We start from the raw sequence: 25,879 nt of genomic DNA on the forward strand, positions 1-25,879 counted from the left end.
TACATTTGCCACTTTCAATTTTAGCCCCTGTTAACAGAAGGTAGGTCTCTTGCTATATACCTACCCGCTACGTTCCTGGATTCTAGACTACTGTTGAGACCAATCAAATGAAAATTAGAAATGACCAATAAAACACTACGCTCGACTCAGGAATCGAAAACGAGAACTTGAGATCAGCTGTCAAACACTACCGACAGCGCAGCAGTAACAGGTACAATGTATTTACTTTTAAAAAGCATATAAAAACATATTTTTAACGGCTCTAATAACTAATAAGCTTCTACAACATAATTATTAAATAGGTTGATGTTAAATAACAAAGGAAATTTTAATTAAGCAATAATTACAAAATCAGATTAGTCATTTTGTATAGTCGATTTTATTTTACTCTACTGCACGTAGGTACATCACTAAATCTGACAAATGCTTTCGTTCGCCCGATGTCCGCCATAATCGTTTGCGAAATTTGTTATCAAACAGCAGGCGAACTAAATAGTTAAAGTGCTTATAGTTTAGGAGTGTATAATGGCTGTTGTTGAAGACGAAGTTAGAAATGAATCTGAAGAGGAAAATGAGATAGAAGTTGTAGTTGAAGAGGACGACCCTGAACAGGATTCCGACGATTCCGATGTATGTCTTCATTACACACATTTTGGCACATTGCTTACAATTTTTTCGTTCGTAATAGTTTATTTACGGTTTATAAACACCTTTTTACTGTACAGGGACATTTAGTAAAAGATGTAAGGCCTATTGCACACGTTAAGAAACATCGTATGTATTTGTTTGTGTTTTTATTGGTCGTTGTACAAAATCAATGAACTCGTATTTTTGTGTCAGTTACAAGGTGATTGGAGGCATAATTTATGAGTTGTAGGCCATTTGACGACGAATAAGTGCTTTCTTATTGGATTGTCGTAATGTTTACTCGAAGTTTATACTTATTGCTTTGTCTGCACTCTAAAATGTAGATACCTCTAGCCTATCAATACATCCATTACTTCTTTCCGAAAAGGTTATCAGGTATTTCAAACAAATTAAAAACAATTACAGTAATTGGTGGCTCTCCATCCTTTTACACAGATCAATGAAAGGTTAAGTTGTAACTGCTGGCATGAGTTATTTAAAAATAAATAAATATTATCTATACTAATATAATAAAGCTGAAGAGTTTGTTTGTTTGTTTGATTGTTTGTTTGTTTGTTTGTTTGTTTGAACGCGCTAATCTCAGGAACTACTGGTCCGATTTGTAAAAATTTTTCAGTGTTAGATAGCCCATTTATTGAGGAAGGCTATAGGCTATATAACATCACGCTACGGTCATTAGGAGCGGAGTAGCAACGAAAAATGTTACAAAAACGGGGAAAATTTTGACTCATTCTCTTAGGTGACGCAAGCGAAGTTGCGCGGGTCAGCTAGTGTAGGTATAATATTTTAAAACAGAGTAAGTGAAGAATTCTTATTATACTAGTACTATTTTGTGGAATTACTCTTTGTTCCTACAAGAAGTGTAGGTATAGGAAGAGAGACAGCGAACAACACATGTGTTGTCTTTCGATGGTATATTTCAATCACACACTTATAAGCTCTGATAGTGACAATACTCAGGCAGCCATATTTGTACAAATATACCAAAAAGCCTCTAATCTTACTGAGCAACTATCATTTAAACCGGGACTATATACTAGCCCAGTACAAAAAAAGTGTTCTCTCAAACTCTATTTAAATTAATGTCCCGCACAACACTATTATGCAGCCTAATTTCAAATTTAAAGGATAACTTATTGTAAGATGTAACAGAAGCATGTCATACAATCTTGCTATATTTATCTCGCTTAAATTGTGCGACTGTATAGGTTAGCTCTCAAATAACTATTTACACTGTTGCCTTATTCCTTTCTAACTGCTTACTAGCTGTCTCATCACATATAAAGACTGATGCAACTTGCAACATTACAGCCAGCTTCAGTATCTTCAAATGACTTCCTTATCACTGTAGAAAGGAATAACAGATTTTGTCTATAGTCTTAGAACTTTGTATAAAACCTTGTTAATGCTAATCAGAATATCGAATGTCAGTCACATGTTATTTTATGCTGGTCTTATGCATTAGCACTGTTGTACGATTGCCTGTTTGTTATGGCTACTTTTTTAGACACTCAATACAAGAGTTTGTGCATTATACATACTCCACATAAATTGTGTGTGCTAAAGCCTTCTCAGTTGTTTAGACTATAGAGCCTAGTGAAACAGAAGGCATACATTGTTTAAAGACTTTCTTAATTTAATTCTTAATGACCTACATACCAAATTTCTCCTTCTGTGGTGCAGATAAGTCCTTCATATTTGCTATTTACCTACATCTAGAACAAAATTACAAAATCATAGAGGATTACAAAAAAAATACAATGAACTATTATTAACAAGTAATTAAACATTCACAAATGGAAATATACATAAATTCAGGTTTATTTGATATGTTATGATGTGTTGCTGCATAGTATTATTTATTATGTATGTCTAACCTACATATTTATTGCTAGGATGAAGAAGATGAAGTTTTGGAGAAGAAAGTGACTGAATTGGAGAAGAAGATAGCAGATGATCCATACAACTATGATCTGCATATTGAACTTATTAGTACCTTGTGGTAAGTAACACTATAACACTTCTTGTTACATTCAAATCAGATTCTAATTGTTAATTATCTTTAGCTGACCTGTTTTTAACTCAAAGTTAGTTTATGCTTTTCAATGTAGGAAATGACCTACCATTAAGGGTCTTTCAGACTACTCATTGTATACTGGGAACAGTGACACACATTTACATGTATTGAAAAATCTTATCATGTTACAAAAGTGTATGCAAAAATAATCGATTTAAAAAAATAGCATATGATAAAACGAATTACAAAATATCCTTCATATTCGGTGATTTTCGAATGAATGTAGAATGTTTTGGTTGGAACATTAGATTGGATATCATCGGGACATAACGCATAAGTGATGAACTGGGACATTTGGTAGTGACATATCTTAAGTATCATGTAATTTATAGGGCACTGACAGAGCTAGAGCGATGGCGCGCGGCATTCGACCGTCTTCAACAGATCTGTGCGATCCGCCCTGAGCACTGGCTCACGAGGCTGCAGACCGAGGAGACGCTGTCGCACGCGCCAGAAGCTCGCGACCGACTGATGAGGATGTTTGAACAAGCCTCGCTGGATTGTTACTGTGAGTTGTACTTTACTTCCCTGTGTTATGTAGTAACTTGTAGCAAATAATATAATTAAAGAAAAAATATTAAAGGAAATTTATAAATTACTCCCGTATGGAAGGTAACCTTTGCTTAGCAGTGGGACAGTCAAAGGTTAATAAAATGGCTAAAATTGGGTCCTAAAATCATGTCTGGATTAGAGCTTACATTTACTTTTTGTGCACTGACTATCACAAGTTAACTTACTTAATCTCTTTTATTGTTGTATAATATTAAATATGCAATGCGAAAGTTTAAAAGTTCCTTCAATATTGGCTCAATTTGCCTCTTGCAGCCATCCCAATCTTTACCGAATGGTGCTCCTGGCTGATAAGTTCAGGAAACACGAACTTTGCTCGTGACCACTTGGAGGAGGTGTTGCATCGGGCTGGTCCCGACCCACTCTCTGGCAAGATATTCTGGAATGCCAAGCTTGAACTAGAGAAAGCAGAACTGGAGGCAATGAGAGAGACCATGGGAGAAGTTGAAAGGTAAGTTTTGCTTGTATATTTTTTTTGGCGGTGCTCTTTGTGTATTCAGACTATAAGATTAAAGAAATAGTATAAGAGTTTAGTATTAAGTGCCATAATACTAATATGTAGATAGTGACAATTAGTCCATGTCTTTCGAAAATCGTACTGTATTAGTAAGACAGGCAAGAACGAAAAAGAAATCATCAATCAATCATGGCATTCAGCCACAATCAAAATAGTCATTCATTTTGAAAATTCACATTCAGATTGATTTCATCTTACAAATATTAGAAACTTTTCCACTGTAACAAACTATACAGAGTACAAATTATAAAAACAGGGAGAAAAGCACAGAGTACGGTGATCAGAAGAAGCGAGTGCTCTGGAGCTTCTTGGAGATGTTGTCGCGACCGCTACTGCGAGGAGACGAGGCGCTCTCACAGCTGGAAGACTTTGCCCTCACATACCTCGACAGTGAAGCTGACCCTTATGTTGAAAAGGTATTTATTATACAACTTATTGCCAATTTAAGAGCCTTCTTATGTAGTAGTTAGAGTAATGAGGATGTATTGTTCTGTTTTTACTTTCAGATAAGATTAAGGCACATAGCTGCTATGGACTACTTACAGAAAATTTCGCCGTTCGAAGATAAGTTACTGACAATGGAGTAAGTTTACCATGCTTTTCTGTCTTCAATATAGAAACTTGTTGTCCTGCAGTTGTTTAATATTTAAATTTTCTTTGTCAGGAACTCGGAGGAGAAGTGTACAGTGTACCGGGAGTACATAGACACAGTGAAGGTGTTGTCTGAGGAAGAGAAATACTCTGAATGTGATAGTACTGGAATTATTCGGGTAAGTTTCACACAACACAACAGTTATTCACAAATACACTATAAACCTATTTTAGTAACAAAACTACTACAATATGTTTTCTCTTTTTCGCTAAGGAGTGATCGAAACAAAATTCTTTCATAACTTCATATATTTTTATGAATATGGCGATAGGTCTATTTGTGTAGTTTAATTTTGGTCACGTTTAATTTGTGTTGGTCAGGTGCTGTACGACCGCGCGACGTCAGCATGCGCATGCACGTCCCTGCTGTCAGCGTGGTGCGGCGCAGTGCGGGCGCTGTGCTCTCGCCGCACGTACGTCAGAACGCTGGACGCGGCAGCTCGGCGCGACGCTCACCGCCACACGGCCTGGACGCTCAAGATGCAACTCGCCGAGCACGATGACACGCCTTTCGATGAGGTAACGTGCAGTCCGCTATGCTCCCCCTGCATTCACCCACTGCCCGTGCACATAAACTCACCCTACGTACATTCGCCATACGTGCACTCACGTCTTATACTTACGTCCTTGTGGCGCTTTTTATGATAGTGCATTGCGTCTCACGACTCTCACCTTCTGATATTACGAGTGAACCATAATGTCACAGCGGCGTAAGCTCATATTCGCGCCCATTCAATCGATAAGTAAAAAAACAATAATAAAATTCAATATAAATCTGTACATACTCAATTTTTTCGACTATATACAAAAATCCACAAACCCCTACTAACCATATTCTATCTGTCTTTTCTAAAATCACCTTATGTTTTCAAATAATCATAACTCAGATTTATTTTACACTAAAATACTACAAAATTAATGAAATTGGATAACGATATCCAATAGGTGAAGACAATATTCGAGACGGCGCTATCCAAAGGCATGGAGAGCTACAAGCAAGCTGAGTCACTGTGGATGAGCTACCTGGAGTACACGCGGCGTCGCACCGACACTGAGAACATTGTGGACACCGAGAGACTCCGGCGGACCTTCCGACTCGCTTGGGACTCACTCGCCGAGGTAACTAACATGACATAGTCATGATTAGCATATAATAATGTTATGCTCACCGATTTTCGTCTATAGTAGACAGTATCAAGTCAACTGTACAGGAGTTTATTATTTTGTAGTCTTCAAGTGTGTGTAACGTCAGAATTATTTTCAAGACTAACAGCTTCATGTGCTCTTGTAGAGTTTCAGAGGGCAGCGATAACGTATAGAGCTCAAAATGTTTGTTTACTTATTTTATAATGCCAAGTATTTCTATAATTTACGCTTTTGCAGCTAAACTGTTGTACCAAATACGTGTTTATAATGTTACCAGGCTTGGGGCCAAGAGGCCAACGATTGCGAAGTGCCGCTGTACTGGGCCCGACTCGAATATAAACTCTTAAACTCGCCTAAACAAGGCAAGGAGATCTTCGAAGAGATATTCAGTAAGTAAATATAGACTCATTGTAATTTGTATTTAGTCCTAATTAAAATGCGTCTATAAACCGATTAAAACGGTGATACTGTCTTAACTAACCTGCATTTTCGAGGTGGTTATAGCTTTAGAATTTCTTTAAATCTAGATTTAGACCTATATCGCAATCATCTTATTCTATTTGGAAACTAGCTGACCCGGCAAACGTTGTTTTGCCATGTAAATTAAAAAATATATATATTGTCACTTAGGGGTATGAAAAATAGATGTTGGCCGATTCTCAGACCTACTCAATATGCTCACAAAATTTCATGAGAATCGGTCAAGCCGTTTCGGAGGAGTATGGCAACGAAAACTGTGACGCGAGATTTTTTTTTGTGAATCTAAACTATTCTCAGATCCCCTTGAACACACACAAAAAATTCATCAAAATCGGTCCAGTCGTTTAAGAGAAGTTCAGTGACATACACACTTACAGAAGAATTATATATATATAAAGATAAAACTACTGCCTTACTAAATTAATAATAATAATTAATATTGTGTAACCACTGATTAGTTGTGAAGTGTTGTAATTACTTTCAATCGATTTTGAAACTGTATATGAGTGAATAAGACAAAACACTCTCCCTCACGTATGTATGAATGTATTACTGAAACAAACAATAAATATATATTTAACTTAAACAGAATATGGCGACAACAAAACAATGTCAAAATACTGGGAGGCGTTGATCGCGCTTGAAAGTAACCGTACGCCGAAACTATCGGAGCACAAGCTGCGTGAGCTGATGCGTCGAGCGCTGCGCTCCGTGCAGGACTACCCGCCCTCCATCGCCCGCCTGTGGACCGACTACGAGCGGGACCACGGACATCTGCACACGCTGCGAGAGTGTCTGGACGCTTGTGAGGTGAGGCTATGTGCGATAACTAAGATAGGTTATAGAGACAGACACTGTATTGGACAGCACATTAGCTAGGGTTTAGGATACTATGACGCTGACAGCTAAGTTGACTGGCGACTGTCGTCGTCATTGTGTAATATATATTTTGTTATTATGGTAATAACTTAACATTACAACGTATTTTGATGAGTTCTTGTCGTAAAATCTGTAAATTGATTTAAGTAAAGATATGGGATACGGCCAGCTACCAACGCTCGCTCAAGAAACAACACTTAATATTTCTATGATATGGTTGGTTCTAAGTGAAACCTAGTTTAGTTTACAACACCACTATCTAAACCAATATATTCTCATTACAGGAGAAAATAAAAGAATGGCGTGAAAGCTACCAAGCAATGAAAGAGAAGATGATCGGTAAAAAACAGAAAGGCAAACAGCCAGAGAACAAAAAGACAAAGGTTGACAAAAAGAAACCGCCGGCAAAAGACGACGGTAAAGAAAAGAAAGGTAAAAGGAAGTCGGACGGCAAAGACGACGGGAGCAACGTGAAGAGGAAGAAGGATGAGATGGAGGTGGACCAGGCGACCAGCTCGGGGGTGAAGAGGTCACATGATGAAGATGATGAAGGTACGTGGTTTCTTAGCATTTGTATGGTATATTTTCTACTAGCTGACCCGCGCAACTTCGCTTGCGTCACATAAGAGAGAATGGGTCAGAATTTTCCATGTTTTTATAACACTTTTTACTGTTACTCTGCTTCTATTGGTCGTAGCGTGATGATATAAAATATGCTTTTTTTCCACAAAAAATATTCTCAAAATTATTTATATCTCTTAGTATAATATATAGTAATAATATATAACGACGAAGAAAACCCATTTACAGTATTAGAATGAGTGACGTCAGCATCGCTGGCGTCACCCATCCCACTTTTATTTGCAGACATTACTTAATTATAACTATTCTCCTAATCGACACTTTTAGTTATTATAAGCAAAAACTTACAGTCTCAGAATTCTCAGACAGCACAGGTCCTCACATGTCCTCGTTACCGCTAAGAATGAATTGCAACATGGCGTGCTTCATAAGCGGAACACGTATAATTAAAAATGTTTTAAAATACAACAACGTGTTAAAACCATAAACTTTTTACATCAAAAATTCTAATCTAATTAATTAGTAATTTTAAAGCCTTTACATTAATTTTTTGCATTTAATTTATTAATTATTATCCAAATCGGATGTGTTTTTATCAAATATTAATAAGGGCGTCAATTGAATAAGGGCGTCAATTGAATAAAGACTTCAATGGTAATAAAATCCGTTTCAATGTTGTTTTAGCTAGATATCATTAAGGTTGATAAAAGCACATCGATTGATGCTAATAAATCCTAATATTAATTAACAATATTGTTTAGGTAATAAATCTTTGCACTTAAAACAAATAACAATTTGTTTGTATTTGATGGGTACAATCCAACCATCAAATACTTTCATTTTAAAGTTACAAAATCAAATAAATGAATAATAATATTTAGGCAAGACACCAAAAGCTTATGTTCAGTTTGATTTGATAAATACGAATTATTTAATTAGTTATTCTTTGCGAATAATTAGTCAACACGATGCGTCGACATATATATATATAGTCGAAGTCGCGCTAAGGCATATCCGCCATTAAAACAGTTGCCATGACAACGGAATTTTGTTATTTCAATGTCATTATAATATTGATTTTTCGCAACTTCGTTGAATTTTCTGAATTTTCCCGGGAAATGCGTCATTTTCCCGGGGTAAAAAGTAGCCCATGTCCTTTCTCGGGTATTAAAATATCTCCATACCAAATTTCATGCAAATTGGTTCAGTAGTTTAGACGTGATTAAGTAGCAGACATACAGACAGACAGACAGACAGACAGAGTTACTTTCGCATTTATAATATTAGTATGGATAACTGTGTGGCTGACTCTAGGTACATATCGAGTTAAGAGTCAAAAATCGGGTCGAAATTGTATAAAGTTCGTTACTCTTGATAGAATCGAATTCAATTAATTAAACCATTCAGTTTAGAATTTAAAAGTACGATTTGACATAATTAAGCTCGAATCTGATTTAATCAAATTCAAATTCGATTCTGCCGGTAGTAAAGCACACTGATCCAAGTTTAGAACAGTATGTTGTAATGGCATTATTTACATAATAATAACGCATTAAAAAGCAGTGATAGACGAGTGGTTTAAGTTGGCACCTCCCACACAAATGGTTGCAGGGTCGAACAAAGTTATAAAATGCATGGTTTTTCTTCTAAATGTTAATGCTCATTCAATTTGTAGAAGGCGAGACATCAAAAAGACTGCGTACAGAAGACACAAGCCCACACCGGCTCGGCACAAGAGACGCTTGCACGCTCTTTGTCAGCAACCTAGAGTTCAAGTAAGTATGGCGGCTTGACATAAATTAATGTGAATCTCCACTTCAATAACTATTGGGTTGACAACGTGCTCCTTGCTAAGCTAAGCTAAAAAAAATCCTGACTAAATTAAACTAATTATCATAGTTTGTCTGACTTTTAATGACTTTAATACGTGATCTCATTTATTATAGGTGACATACGTAGGTGCATTAAGTGGTAGTTTATCTATTCAAAAGCGTTAAACTTATATAAACATGACAGTTTGAATAGATTAACTACCGCTAAGCGTGCCTCAGAAACCGGGCATTGGAATTTTTAGGGGAAATATACGATTAACAGTACAGGAGTATCTGCACTTTTTTGCTTTTATTGAGATACACCGAATTGCCCTAATTTCTATGTCATAGCCATTAATTAAATCAATAACCATCATTCACAGTCATCCTTCAAATGTCTTCGCTTATATTCCAGAGTGGACGAACAGAAGCTAAGAGACAAGTTATCTCAGTACGGCGACATCATCTCGCTGCGCGTGCGCAAGGGTATCAAGGCGTTCGGCGGCTCCATCTGTTACTGCCAGTATAAATCTACCGCAAGTATTTCAATTATTTTGTAACATCATATCATATAGGGATATTACTGAGGTTATTTCGGTTCTCTTCCTAAGTCTAAAACATAGAAATATGTAAAGAATATACAGGTTTTATTACATATTAGGTTTTATTACACAAAGACGTAAACCAAAATCGTGAAAGTCACATTAATATCAAAAAAGGAGAAACACAAAATGAATAAATCAGTATGGTACACACAGTAATAAACCCAATACAAAAATCTTCTTTGTTTACTTAGCGTTCGGATAAGGTTACTCTGCAATGAATATAGGCATGCAAGCCGGAAGAGTCGAGATTATAAAATGTATAACCGTCTAATATATTCTTATCTTATTACAGGAAGCAGTAGACGAGGCGTTAAAACACGACCGGATTCCACTAGACGGTCGTCCGATGTTCTTCTCGCGGTACTCGGCTAAGAAGACCAAGCCCACGTTCAAATACTCGACGCAAGCGGAGAAGAACAAGTTGTTCGTGAAGAACTTACCCTTCGCTAAGTGCAATAAGGACGACCTCACTGAGGTGTTCGAGAAGTATGGGAAATTAAAGGATATCCGAGTGGTTACACACAAGTGAGTACTGTTATTTAGTAGAATTGGACATTCATGTAACATTGATTTTTTTAAAGAGTTTCTTTTTTTTTTTTTTTTTCATGACTAATTTCAATGCAAGTCATGCTTCCGCCATTGACATGTGCCATTCTAAATGTATTTACGTTTATCATTTTCAAATGTATATTGAAATGTTCTCAATTAAATTCTAATATTGGTCCAGAATTGTATTTGACAATACGTGCGCCAAGTGGAACCATTTACCACTAAGTAATTTTAATAAATTATTTTGCCTTTCGTTCTCCCTAAACAAAAAATGATGTTCTCTTATTGGTGCAGGGTAAAATACATAGCTAATTCTATTATTAAAGTGTTCGTTTAATTGTATTTTCTAGGGACGGCAAACCAAAAGGCTTAGCATACATAGAGTACGAGGAGGACTCAGCGGCGTCTAAAGCCATAGAGCACACTCACGGCATGTTGCTGTGCGAGCGCAAGCTGGACGTGGCGCTGAGCGCGCCGCCGCCGCGACACGACGGGGCCGCGCCCGCCGCGCCCGCGCTCGGCCTGCCCAAGCGGGACTCGGGGGGCGGCATGTGAGTGCTCTTATATTGTGAACAATGTTAAAGTCCCGTAACTGTTGAGAAATTATCATTTACTTTTTAAGGCTAAGGCGACTTGAATTTGAATTTCTTTGACATTGAATTTGACATTATTCTGAATTATTTGTATACAAAACCGTATTTTATTTTCTTAAGCGTGCACCTTTTTTTTTTTTTTTTTTTTTACTTGGTTAATGCATGAAATTGCATCCCCAGCGCCCGGGGGAGCGCTGGGGTATGTGGGGCTCTCCGAACCAGAAGGGCTAGGCCTACCCACTAAACCACCAAGGTGTTGCCTCCTCCTCGCCGCAAAGTGCCGAGGCCACGGGAACGCTTTTAAGCACACATCCGCGACCCCGACGCGGCCGTCCACACGTGGACTCCTCCACAGTGTGGGACGACACCCCAACACACGGGTGCCGACCCCCCACTATGCCCCCTTGTGCAATGGCCGGAAAACTCCCCCGAGTTCGCCAGCCAGGGGGTCTTCGGATGCCGGGACAGGCCACGCGCAGATGCGCAGCATGTCCCGGCCGCCGGCGGCGGAAAGGTGTGTAGGCCGCCGCAACCTTCCCTCCGACCAACGAGCCCGAGAGCGAGATCCCAACGCCCCCGGGCCCTACGGTCCCACCACCAGCCGCCATGGGTTAAGAGTCGGATCCGACCGCCCGACCCCCGGCTCCCCACGGCAGCCCCACCGTTGCCGCATCTCACGGTGCGGCCCCGCCCAGTCGCGGAGGATGGGATACATCCCCTCCTCCGCGACTAGCCTCTCCAAAACCGGCCAGACTGAGTCCACTCAGCCCAGCCGGCCGGCCGCTTTTGGTCCCCCGGGCTACAACGGTACCACCCAGACGGGGAAGCGGCCTCTCCTCCATCAGCCGCCATGGGTTAAGAGCCGGGTCCGACCGCCCGACCCCCGGCTCCCCACGGCAGCCCCACCGTTGCCGCATCTCGCGCCCCGCCCAGTCGCGGAGGATAAGGTTGAGCTACCTCCCTTCCTCCGCGACTAGCCTCTCCTAAACCGGCCAGGCTTACGTCGCCTAGGCCCAGCCGGCCGGCCGCTTTGGTCCCCCGGGCTACAGCGGTACCACCCAGACGGGGAAGCGGCCTCTCCACTGGGTCCCTCTTGGTTCACCGCAACCGAATCCGCGGACTCAAGGTTGCGGCTACTAAGCCCCCCCACCACAGCAAGGTGGAGACCCGTCGGGGGGGTCTTAAGCGTGCACCTAACGTCGTATACGTATACGGGCAAACACGTACTGTATTGTGATACAAAATATAAAACCTTGGACATAGAAGCCCACTAAATGTATTTATAGACTGTTTAATACATTCGCAGGAGTTTCCTAATAACAACTTTCGTTACATACTAGGCGGCGGACACAACTCAGCAGTTTCATCCCGAGCGTACTCCAAAGGCCATCAACGAGCGGCACATCGCGGTCGTCGACCACAACCACCCCTGCACCCACCCCCACATCAACATCGGCCAACGGGAGCCAAACAACCAACGGTAACCATGGCAACGACGACACACGACCGCTCAGCAACACCGACTTCCGCGCACTGTTGCTCAGTAAGAAATAAGTGAATGAACAATGTGTTGTACATACAGTGGTAAGGTCTCAGTGATAGTTCTCGATACTTGGTAACGTCTGGCGTATTATATTGTGTACTCTACACCTAAGAGATACGGTCGACGGGTCTTAAGTATAAACGCTTTAGCAAAGAAAAGTTCAATAGTGAACTGTATGGCCGCAAAAAATATCGTCAATAAATCTGTGCCATTTGGAGCAAGATAAAAAATGATCATAGAATAGAGTACTCTATTATTTTCGTTGTGTATTAGTAGCGCCATCTACGAATAGTTTTGCGTACTATAGGAAATCGCAAGCTTATTCTAATTCAGGAAGTAAATTACTGAATTTGCAAATATTCATGTGAACTATCGTAGGTTTGTACCTACATAGTAAAATCAAAAGATTGTATTGCGGATTTGTTCCTTATTTGATGGTATACTGCATTCTTATAAGTGTTATATTACTGTAGATAACGAGCTTAATGCCTTAAATAAGGTAATGTTTAACCATTTTATCAGTTACACGCAACGTTATAAATTATCCCTAATTTGCAGCTAAAAATATGCCTAAGATCCGTCGACAATCAGTACCTTAAGGGTTCGGAATAAAATACAATTTGTATTCTATAAAAATACATTGACTAAACAACCATTTTAAAAAATGTATGGAAAATTTTTATTGGGTTGTTTATACTAAAAACCCATGCAATTATTCTTACTATAGTGTTACAATATAATCGGAAACGGGGTCGGAGTGTTACTTAGTCGATATTAGAAAATAGTGACGTATAATTTTGCTGCCTTCTGATTGGTTAATACGCGTGACGTCATTATTTTCTATCTGACATGAACAATGTAATAACAGTGCTCTACGCGGTGGCTATGTTGTACCATAGAGTCTCGACGCATAATAGTTGACCATAGTGTAAATAATCTTCATATAAATACTCCTTGGTGTATTGTTTGACATAGTAGGAATATCAATGGTTTCCTTTTCACATTAGTGGTCATTTTACTGAAATAGTGTATTGAAATTTTATAGGATCGTGCATCTAATCGTTAAAAACTCTCTAAAGCTTTGTAAGCACTGTCTGCATTGAACTCTCTATAGTGAACTGGTTCAGTAATCATACAATATCATTAGAAAACTCTTTTACTGTATAACGTGTATAGCGAAATACTTGTTAGTGTATCGCAGTGATTGTAACAGTGACGTTCGTCACTGTTTGATTCGCGTTTGCATAAAGTTTCTCGCATATAACATTGCTTTTGAACACTCACTGAAATAAAAAGACTGTTTATAGAAAGAAAAGACACACTTGCATTTGCATGTGTTATAATATTTGTGATTGAAATAATGGAGGGCCAGTTTCAGTTTTTGAATGACCAATCTGCTAAATAAAATTACGGCAATTGTATGAATACAGCAGTCAAAAACTCGCTAACAAAAATGCTATCTGATAATTATTTAGAAATGGTGAGACTGGGCCTACGTTTTTCTAGGTAAAGAAAACTGTTACGCTAATAGAGTTTTCTAAAGATATGACTCTGAAACGTGTTGACTTTCCTTCTTCATTCCCAATCAGAACTAAATAGTTGATAAAATTTTAATGCAATATTCAAACATATAGAGGATACTAACTTCTATCATAGTATTGATAGTGTACTGCAAATAGCACCGCTTGTATCATAACTGCTAAGACATTGATTTTAATACTTGCAAGTGATGCAATATACATAATTATATAATATACCTCATGTGGTCTCAATATTTGTTTTATCCACTCATGTAACAGAATAAGTTCCGACTATTGGTGTGTGTTATATGAAAATTTTAACAGGTTTACCGAAATCAAACTTTGGGACAATGAAACCAAAACATAGTTTTATATTTCATAGTGTTACTATTATTGATATTCTGTACTGTAAGCTAGCACATACGACAACAGTGAACACTAGTTTTCATCGCCAGATCAATTACGTAAAAATAACTTGAAATATTTTATAGAAAAATCAACTGAATCTTGACTTCGAATATGTATAACAATATGTATGTACTGGTCAGGACCTTTTGTAAAAAGACACTTAAATATCAACAGTTTGGGCTCCTGAGTCAGTTTGGTACTAATATGCAGCAATTTATTATAATGTTATGACAGTAAACTTGTCCTGTGTGCTAGCACTGATTTTAAGCTTATACGCCGACATAGCCGAAACAAAAGTTCCTGTGTTATATTATTACTATAACACAGGAACTTTTGTGTCGGCTTTTCTATTGAGCAATTTTGTGTTTTTGGGAACTTCACTCGATAGTATATTCAAATATACAGTTATATCTCTAATATTTGTCAAATGAGTAAGTAAGACATCATGACGAATATTCGTTGTATCTTAAAACAAATGATCAAGCGAAATCTCACCATAAAATGCGTATACGTTCACGCGGGCACGTGCTATGTATACGTAATGCAATACTAACCTTTTGTCGGCGTATTCGTTTTACTATAAACCTATTTCCAATCATCTCAGTGTATAATAAATAGTGTGTTCTACTCAGAATTGTCACACCGTAACGTTTTTATTGTTTTTTTAAACAGAATATATATTTTGTTTTGTATTCGGATTTTTAAGTTACAGTGTGATTGTGATCGAAAGATGATTCAGAATAAATGAGTTTTGTTGTACTAATATGACGTTTTATGTTTATCATCCTAGAAGTCTATTGGAAGTCTAATCAATAAGTTTGATATAGATTGATGTTGTTGGGAAACCTTGCAAGCATTTAAAACGGGTATTTATATGTAGTGTCTCTTTTCCTTAGTCACTGTGGTAAAGTGAAGGCTAAACATCTCTCTCAATCCGAGAGAAGACATTATTGCCTCTATTATTAAGACATAATTAAAGACATATATGAAAATAAAAACATTTATTTTATAAAAATATCATGTACACTTTACGTCTCAATAGAGAATATAGTTATACTCTTATATACATCGGGAAACTACGATAAAAAATCTAAAAAGCGTAGTACTAAAACTGTATGTCTAACTAAATAATACGCACTCGAAAGTTTTCCTTTGTACTTACTATCCGCGACAATGCGGCGGTAAAAATACCAATACACTGTGTTACCAGAATACTCAACATTATTACTACTAACTTGTCACTTGGTAGATTCATTTCATTTCAAACCTATAGTATTTCATTATAATAAAGTCTCTAAGAGCCTTGATTACCATTTGACATAAACGGTAGCGTAGTTGCGCCTCAATTTGCTGCACATTTTAAAATTTGTTACTGAAATGTCGCAATTTTGAGTTCATTTTTCACGTTATTATTATACTAAATCGAAAAGTTATTTAAAATTTACGGACGTTCCAGTATTCGATCATGAATGGGGTAAAATTCATGTAGCAAGTAAATTGCGGAGGTTATAAATTATATAATCCATCAAGTGACAAGTGTAGTTATAGCACCTTGCAACGCAATGTAGACATCCTCTCATCTCCCGGGCATAAGAGTTTCATTGTATACTCCAAGTTACAATTAAAATTTACGGACTTAAAAAACACGTCCTTGAAAATTTGTGCTACCAATATTCAATATAAAAAGTAGATAACATGGCACTGTCATTTTTAACAAATATCCAGACAGTATGAAAATAACAAGAATTAATAAACATAGTAAATAATAACATAGTACTATTTGGCGAAGATTAGCTAAATATATGAATGATGTAAAAGCAACAGTTTAGTTAGGATTGTGTTCATATACTTGAAGTAGATGAATGTACAGAAGTGTCAATACTACTCTGATTGATGTAAAGCTATCGTCAATCAATGTGTTTGCCATCTTTCCATCGTTTCTTTGAGCGTTCGAATGCTTCTTTGATGCAAGACCTGGAGAACAAAGAAGGTATTTACAGTAATTGACTTCAGAGTTTTTCATCAAAAATCGACTATTAATAAACTTTGATATTGAGTTAGTTTTACTTTATCTAACTAGTTGTAACTTAGCTGTTTCCGGACTACCCGACTCAACAATCGGGGATTAACTCGATCACGTATTATTTTGTCACGCTTTGTGATGTTTCGGTATAGAATATAGCAATATGTTAAATATCATCATTATAATATTTCACATGCTCTAGACTGTATAATGAATTATCGTCCCAAAGTGTATTATTCATATTAAGGTGGTTATAATGTACCTGAACAGCGACTGATGTAGTATGTAAGCGGAGACGTGTCCGGCGTCGACGTAGCGCACCTCGGCGCCGGGCCAGATCTCCTCCAGTGTGCCCACGTCGTCGCGGGGCACGTACGCGTCGTGTTTGGCACATACAGCTAGCAAATAACATTTAGATTTTAGTACCCTCGCAGCAAAAGCTAACATTTGACATTAATAAGATATTAAGTTTCATAAACCCGAAGATGTTAGTATTATCGTTTCGGCAGTCTTATGAAATTGGACTAGCCATTTGCTGAACTTCGGATTACTTGATGTTTAATTTTGAAATTTCTGGCAGAAACTTGAAATCCTAATAACATTTTGTCGGGCCTGGGTATCGAACCACATTTCTCGTGACTTCGTAGTTATAAGAAATATGTTCGACATTTTAATAAATCATTATAAAATGCGCTTTCACTACAAGTAGTAATAGCATTCACAAATCTATAACTGGATTATTGAATAATAACTATTCGTTGCCAAGATATGCATAGATTACACGTGGAGCATTCTTATGTACTATTATATACTTATTATTATATATTATTATATACAAACATAATGTTTATATCATACCTATAATAAGTGATGTATCGAACGGCACCGAGAAATTACTCAAATGCGTGCACTCGTCCATAATACCCCTCATGAACTGTAGTGCCTCTCTGTCCCGCCAGTGTATTTTACTTATATCTATCTTCCTCCCACTCGACCGGCCGATGAAAGGCAAGTTCACCCAAAGATCTGACGTAAACTCAGAAATATTCCACGATTTATCAGCCTTTTTCACCTCGATCTCTTTAGTTTGTACAGATTTTAATGGGTATTTCAGGGGGTTGGGACTTTCTATGATAATGTCGGGGTCTTGGGTGACTCGTACTGCTGCCTGGGTCTTCACAATGTCCGGTGAATTCTCCTTTGAAGTTTTGTCTCCACCTTCGGGTTTTTGGTTTTCTTTGTCGATTTTTTTGAGTTCGGCTGTAACAGAATATTTTTATCTTTAATAACTTTTTCATCACTGAGGTTGGTAAAGCAAGACAAGTTGATGTCTACTCGAATATGGTAACGCAGTAGCGTAAAAAGTATGACTACAATAATAGAAACATCTTAAAGACAGAAACATATTTTTGTTAGTTGACTCGACTTGGCTCACACTTGAAGCATTAGTAGTTTGACATAACACGCGATCCTCCAAAATTCTGCATATTTAATCACATTGATAAATGGCGCGTGTAAAGACCGACATTAGTGCCAAGTTATTTATCAACACACCACATACAAACTATCGTATATTATGATATAGTTGAAATACATATTCAGGTGATCATTCATATGAAAATACTTCATGCGACTCAGTATCTAAATATCCAATGAAAAAAATGCACAAAGCCTTAGTTAATACATATATACCATTAATATACGCAACTCACCTACTTTACATTTGAGCAGTACTTCCTTTATCATTTGTTCTGTTAAACTGTTGATATCATCGATATCCTGAGGGTCCAGTACGAACTTCTCGTTGGATATCAACTTGGTGTACAACACTTCACTTATCTTGCCTTCATTCCGTAACCGTTTCAACTCAGAGTTCAGATTCTCAATGTTCACTAAAGTTTCAGACGAAACAGCGGGCTTAGGCACTTTGTTCTCTTTCATAACGTTTTTACTAACGTCTATGACATTCGAACCATTTTTATCAACATTAATTTCGTTATTTGTTATATCTATTTTACTTTTATCACAATTTTCTTGATATTTTATTTGCACTTTATCACTATTTTCACTGTTAACAGTTTTTGTTTTGTGTGTAACGCCAGATGAGTATGTGCGTGCGAACTTCTTGCCGGCCAAGAACGCTTCGTCTACGATAGTCACCATTTTGGAGAGTTTCTCACGATACTGGCCGTCAGAGAGATACTGGTCCTCTAATAGATCCCAGTTTATTGATTGAGCCATTACACCCTGGAAATAAAAGGAGTTATTTAAAACTATTTCAAGTTTTAACGATCCAAAAAGAAGTAATCGTATACCAATTTGATCCATTCCTTTTCTACTAAGTATTTATTTTTAATTAATGAAGTTGTTTATTACCTGTAAGAAGACTGCAGAAGCTGTTGACCAAGAGAGGCACGGAACTAACACTAGAGGCTTCGGCCAATTTGTAGCTGCCAGAGACGCCATCTGGTAAAGCGAATAAAAAGATTCAGTCTCAACAGTTTATTCTCTTCATTTCTTCTATATCAATTTCTCTTCATCACGAAGGTTTAGAACACAGTCATATTCGCTAGATTGAACAATCGGTTAAGCTGTACGGCCAACATGAGCGTACACGGACATGTACGTTCGTACGTATAGAGTGCGAGTTATAATGACGTCCAGTAAAACGTTTCTACAGGTGTAGAAAAATAGTTATTTGTTCAAAAGTAGAATTCTTTTTCTAGAACTCTCATAGAATTTGATTCCTAGGTTAATATTAGTTGTCTCTCACTTACATGTCCGCCCATGGACAGTCCAGTGACGCCGAGCGGGCCGAGTCCATTGCGCTCGCACCAGTGGAACAGCACCAACGACTCGAGGATCAGGCAGCCTCCCATCACGAATATATCTGACACATTGTGCAGAGATGATCGACTGCAAAATGTAGTCAAATGTAATATAGGACCTTTTTGGAGACATTTTACGTTGATTATAGAACACCCTGATTAAAACTATAGATTATAGAAATATACTTGATAATATATAGCAGCTATTCTTTACGAGTACATAGTTTATAAAATAATACACAAGTGTACTACCTACGTAATTCTGAATTAAATGCAAAATAAAAACAGGCTAGCAGCGATAAGTTGAGGAGGTTAAAGTGAAATAGCTCTAAAGGCACAGCATTTAAAGTTGGTTTTCATGAAAATACAATTAGACATTTTAATTTTAACGTGTTCCTTGAATTAACAATTAAGTAAATTTCTAATGCTAATAGACATTTGATTAATTGAAATAATTTAATTTATAGTCACAATTATTTACATCTTTAGAACAATTGAAATTAGGTTCGTTTTGCTTTAATCTAGCTTTCTCTATACAATTCCAATAGCTTTGTGTAAACAACAACAGGGTAGAGAAGTGATTATCTAAATAGGGAAGTGTTCAGTAGCCAACGTAGGTATTAAGAATGATTCTCATATCTAGATATCCCTTACAGTCGGTTTATTTTTGACAGAATCGAATTCAAATTCGATGGATGTGTTACTGTATCTAAAAGCCCGAATTGTGGTAAATCCTAAGATTTTCCGGTAAAACCTAAGATTTACCAACTCTCAATGGTAAAAGTCCGAACAATTATTTTATTTCGAACTTTTACCACTATTCACTTGGTTAATCTTAGGATCTTAGGTTTTACCGGAAAGTCTTAGGATTTACCACAGTTCGGGCTTTTACAGTAACAGATACAAATTCGAGCTTATCGCTTATAGAATTCTAAACTAGCGTAAGACTGAACGCTAGTTTAAAGTAAAACTAATTGGATTGTTGATTTTTATAACTTTTATTTTAAATAATGGTTTGATCACGCGCTAGTTTAGAATTTAAAAGCCCAATTTGACATAAGCTCGAATTTAATCCAATCGAATTTAAATTCGATTCTGTTGGGAGATAGCCTACTTGTCTAGTGGTAAATGAGAATCATCCTTTTATGTGTTTTGTTCGTGCGATAATATACTTAAGTGATTCCTTGTTTTCCTGTTTTCATACTAAAATAAAAGAAAAGGTGCATTAATTTACATGTTTTTGTTTCAGAATGATATCTGCAGACAACAATAAATAGGTTTCTTTTGATAAAGTGTTCGAAGATAAAATTTTATTGAAGTTTTATCGAAAGGGAGTAGGTATAATAACTTTTTACATCTAGACCTGTGACTTATAAAGACTGGTCACAAATTAAAAGGCAAGAATTAACAGCACTTAGTAGCTATTGTTTAATGATTAATTTTTTTTGTGAGACTTTTATTTGATTGGTGTAACGATTTAAAAAGGCGTTACAAAGCTGATTTTTTATATCTTCATGTCGTTCAATAAAACTTAACAAAATTAGTTTCCTTTAAAATAGTCTTTAAAATTTTTCATATTTCAAAATTTTGATAGCAAATCATATTCGCCATTTTGTTAGTTAAGGATAGTTTAATACAATTAATAATTAGAATACATACACTTGATCGGTAGGCTTGCGCAGTCCGTAGAACGGGTTCTCGAGGATGATGCCACCGAGGCCGGCTTCCTTCAACAACGGCTTCACCATTAAATTTCGCCGTCGCCAGAAGAACTGGGGACAAGAAGGACACGTTGTAAAACACTTTAACTGACTTAGGTCTATGGTGACCATAATATATCTACCATTAAAGGTTTGAACTTGAAGAATAATTTAAAAAACTGACTGCAGTAAGCCAAAATGTCAATAAAACATGCAAGAGTCGACTGAAAATACCTTTACAAAACTTTTATACTTCATTGAACATAAACATTATATTCAAATAAGTATGATTGAGATCTAATATCGAAGTTAAAAACCTTTTTACAAAAATACGGGTGTATATTTTTCATCAAGTTGAAAAAGCACGGAAAAAGAAAAATCGTAGTCATGAATAAGGTACGGATTTATCATCTCTCCATTCGAAAAACGACTTCATACTTCTTAAAAGGAAACACTAATCCGGCCGTGTGCAACGTAAACAAAATTAAAAATTCGTGTTATAAATAGCGTTTGTTGAACGTCAGCGGTTCATTGGCATCAATGCAACATGGATGACGCGCCTCCACGCGTCGTATCAACAGATTGTTTTTGCCAATCACAATAACATACCACGGTTAGATTGTTGATATCAACACACAGGTGTGAGGCGAGCCTATAAATCATTCGCTAAGTCAAGATCAAGGAATTGTCTGGATATGTCTGGCTGAATACGACGAGAGCGAACGATAGACGGTAGCATTTGTGTTTCATAGTTTAACGCGGTTTATTGGCTAGTAGGTATCAAAGAACGTTCAAATGAGAAGCGATTTCAAGCTCACGATTCTCGAATAAAACTTGTGCTTTACTTTACTAACAACTACAACCTTTTGACGTGCTTTGCAATCGTTGTTCAGGTGAAATCTAAACATAGTTGGTCTTATAATCTTCAAGATGAATTAATGAATCTACTTATTGAACTACAAAACAATATTTCTCGTCCCACCTGTAGCTCCTAGCTTAGTTTAAAAAAAACGAAGATATTATAAGTTAAACCGGCATAAAATGTTACACTTGAAAATGTTAAACAATCTATACTAATATTATAAAGCTGAAGAGTTTGTTTGTTTGAACGCGCTAAATCAGGAACTACTGGTTTGATTTGAAACATTCTTTCAGTGTTAGATAGTCCATTTATCGAGGAAGGCAAGCTATATAACATCATACTACGGTCATTAAGAGCGGAGTAGCAACGAAAAATGTTACAAAAACGAGGAAAGCTATGACCCATCCTCTCTTCGGTGACGCAAGCGAAGTTGCGCGAGTCAGCTAGTGTGTTATAAATAGCGGGCTTATGCCTTACGCCAAACCCTTCTAACACCAAGCGAAACTTTTTTTAAAGCGGGAGAGAAGCGACAAAGTCGTGAGATACTATGTGACAACATGACCACGCGGATAATCGCGTGATTCCACTAGTGAAACTACATAACCTTCCTTGTTATTGTTTACTTAACAACAATATATGACTGATAACACAATCAGTCATTTTCATGATAGCTTCCATGTCTTCAGCTAATGGATCATATCAGCTATGTCGTAACAATAGATAACAGAGGGCAGATACCGAAAATTCCACATCAAATATAACTTGTTGCATTCGTAACTAACTCTTATATAATTCCTAAACTATTGGTTTAAACTATGTTTCGACTGAGGGGACTGGAAACTCAGGGGAGAGGCCTTAGCTCGCCAGTGGGACATAGAAACAGGCTAATTAAAAAAAATGGGTTTAAGGATAATAATTATTACACCTGTCTTCCTCTAAAATTAGTGAAGAGAATTCTTCACTATGTTTTTCAGTGTAAGAGAAAGTGATGATTCTTTTTAATACACACATAACTTGAAAAGTCATTAATTGTGTTAGGTTTTAAACCCTTGACCTCATGCATGGGAGGCGAGTGTTAATACCACTCAGCTATCACGGCTACGATAGTACATTGTAATTAAAATTTATGATAAATTAAAATACACTCTATTTTCTCATAGATAAGGTGGCATTTAGAAAGTGCACTATTTCATAGAGCAAGTTTGTGTACAGAGGTTTTCACACTTCAGTGCAAATGATAACTTATGCATGCAATTCTTTGTGGTTAAATTGTCATAGTACTAAACAACAGTTGAATGTATTTATTAGCAACTAAAAACTAATTTACAATGCTTGAGTTATGTATGCCAGCAACAATCTAATGTAATTGCCTATTTCATTGCTACTTTAGTTTTGGATTAAAATTTTCGTATGAGACATAAAAATAGTTAAAATCAATTATTTAAATACTTTACCATGGAAACCAGTACAAAACATTGGTTGCAGAAAACTGATTCTGGCCTTTTGTTACTAGATAAACAGTGCATAGAATCTGGGCTTTTGGTAAGTGATATCTAAAATGATAATATAAATTACTTACATGGTCTCCGGTGCCAGCTAAGTGCAAACACACAGGTTTACATCCCGGCTGTGGCCAGTGCACTGGCAGGATAGCTTGAAAGTGTGCTTTTTGTGCAATCTCCGGCACTATGCCCGGCAGATACCGCTCCAGTGGGGTGATGAAGTAACCTTCCAGGAGTCTGCAGTCATTTAGATTTTGATCCTAATAACATTAATAAAGTTTGTGAAACAAGTATGTGAAATAAGCACATAAGATGAATTGTTGCTCATAGGAATTTATTAATATGGCTTTCTATCTATGGTCACTCAGTAAACATAATATAGATCTACAGGATACCAGTTGCAGGCGGTACTAAATCTAATTTGCTCAACAAAAGAAGGCTTATTTTAATCAATAAAAGACTGACATACTGTTCATCAAAAAAGGTATGACTGGTAAGTATAAATAATAAACCAGAACAAAATAAACAAAACGGAAAATTGGAAACACACGGAAAATAGTTATACCTTCAGGAAAAAGATAGTATTAGTAAACATTCAGTATTTATCAACAATAATTTTATATGAATTATAAAAAAATTACATAGGTCCTTTACTGGAAATGGTCACAAATATTTACTTACCCTGGTGATCGTAACAGGATAGTCTCTTTCAACTAATTTAAAGCACTCTTCACGGTTCGAAACAACTTTTCTGAATTCAAATAACCTAAAAATAACAACACCAGTTATTATAGAAACATAACACCGAATTCTCCAGAATAGTAATGTTGGCGGCAAGTTTAACGTTACACAACACCTATAACTCATGCTTTTCTTGTCATGAATCTAACCTTCGTAAATTTTCTGGTTTCCCCCATCCTTTAGTGAAAAACTTCGTGAGAAGTATACTTCTGTACACGGCATCTAGTCTGCTAGCGGACATGGTTTGTGCGGTGCGTGGCTGTGGACCAGTTCACAGTGCAGTTTATTTACGAAATAATTTGATATCCTATTACGATACACCCCTTGTCAATACATCTTGGAAAATGAGATGTCAACAAGTTTTTTTTTTCAGTGCGGTCAGCTGTTCTGTCACTGTCGCTTTGACAGATGACAGATAGTGTTCGTTTCACGCGGTTTCTCATTTCTTCCAAAAGGTTGGAAAACTGTATTACCTAATGTAAAAAGATTATTTCTCCCAATTATTTAAAAGTGCAACTATTATTTGTTTATTGTTAAATAATTGACATAAATAACCAAAATATTAATAAATATGCAATATTTATCACTGTTTAAGATCTCATAGTCCCAATATTTTAGTAGCATAATGTACGAAACGTGAGAAAAAACGATTGAGGTTTGGTTAAAATAAAGAAAAAGTTTTCCTAATTTCGTTCATTTCAAATTGTACGAAAATTAAAAAAATATGATGTCGCTGTTGTTCTATTGTTAAAGGTCGTGAATCTAATCCCAGTAGCCTCTCTACCGGTTATCTCTAATTTATACCTTTATCTTATCCTACGTTATGGGTGGGTGAGCAGGCTTGTAGCCCGTTGACGCTTCAACCACTGCTGATACTTTGTATGCATCACCCCAACTTCGCCGCTACAGTGTAAAACATACGAGATCGGTTATGCTTCGCAGTGGTAGGTAGGTATTCGTAATCTTCTGGGACCCAGAGCACCCCCAGTTAACCTCGAGTCTGGGTTAGGGTATCCGTATCCTAGAAGATCCATAATTTCATAATAATATTTAAAACCTTGCATACACATATAAAATGTTTTATGTTTTCCGCTTCCTCATAGCAATCAATGGCTACATATTGGGTCATATTTGGCTCTTATTTAGTAAGTACGTAGGTTGCATTTCCCGTAGTGCCCTTGACTATAATTTTTTTATTAATTTGATTTTACCATTGCTGATGTTTGACATACTTACCGCTCCAGCTTTTGATTATTAGTTTAATTAATAACTTAGAATGAATAACCTAGACCCGACGACGATTCCCAATTCTATAAGATGCTGGTCTTTGGTGTGGTTATTGGCCAGTTTGACTGCAGCTTTTGGTCAAAATCAAAATCAAATCATTTATTCATATAGATCAAATGCTGAAACTTATGATAGTCAATGATACAAAGAGTGAATTTACCGCCAGTTCGGAAGGTAGGGCCAATGAGAAGAGCTGGCAAGAAACTCCTGGCCACTCTTTTGAATCGCCAAATGGTTTTAACAATATAATTATGTCTGGTATAAATCATTGATTATGTAAGGAGCTGCTACCAGCACCACCGAAAACACTTTGATCATAACATCCAACAGTCATACTCATCGTCAGATATCAACGGT

At 37.0% G+C, this 25,879-nt stretch overlaps 2 protein-coding genes across 2 annotated transcripts; one reads left to right on the forward strand and one right to left on the reverse strand.

Moving 5' to 3' along the window:
• Positions 1–432: 432 nt before the first annotated feature.
• Rnp4F (RNA-binding protein 4F) lies at positions 433–15,342 on the forward strand. Its single transcript, XM_076127214.1, has 17 exons — positions 433–630; positions 2,544–2,650; positions 3,058–3,233; positions 3,551–3,746; positions 4,069–4,228; positions 4,319–4,395; positions 4,477–4,582; positions 4,785–4,982; positions 5,409–5,582; positions 5,887–5,998; positions 6,679–6,899; positions 7,253–7,520; positions 9,226–9,325; positions 9,777–9,901; positions 10,263–10,491; positions 10,866–11,066; positions 12,449–15,342. Exons 1-17 carry the CDS (start codon positions 526–528, stop codon positions 12,660–12,662), a joined length of 2,769 nt encoding a protein of 922 aa, XP_075983329.1. The 5' UTR covers positions 433–525; the 3' UTR covers positions 12,663–15,342.
• A 223-nt stretch (positions 15,343–15,565) lies between these two features.
• On the reverse strand, positions 15,566–24,623 carry LOC142981361 (protein ABHD18). The gene is made up of 10 exons (XM_076127215.1): positions 24,385–24,623; positions 24,176–24,260; positions 23,572–23,754; positions 21,090–21,202; positions 19,380–19,518; positions 18,979–19,068; positions 18,315–18,849; positions 17,461–17,862; positions 16,865–17,000; positions 15,566–16,553 (listed from the first exon to the last, which is right to left on the reverse strand). The coding sequence occupies exons 1-10, from the start codon at positions 24,474–24,476 to the stop codon at positions 16,487–16,489; spliced, it is 1,842 nt and encodes a 613-aa protein (XP_075983330.1). The 5' UTR covers positions 24,477–24,623; the 3' UTR covers positions 15,566–16,486.
• Positions 24,624–25,879: the final 1,256 nt, after the last annotated feature.

This window comes from Anticarsia gemmatalis, chromosome 20 (assembly GCF_050436995.1).
Source record: "Anticarsia gemmatalis isolate Benzon Research Colony breed Stoneville strain chromosome 20, ilAntGemm2 primary, whole genome shotgun sequence".
Taxonomy (NCBI): Eukaryota; Metazoa; Arthropoda; class Insecta; order Lepidoptera; family Erebidae; genus Anticarsia; species Anticarsia gemmatalis.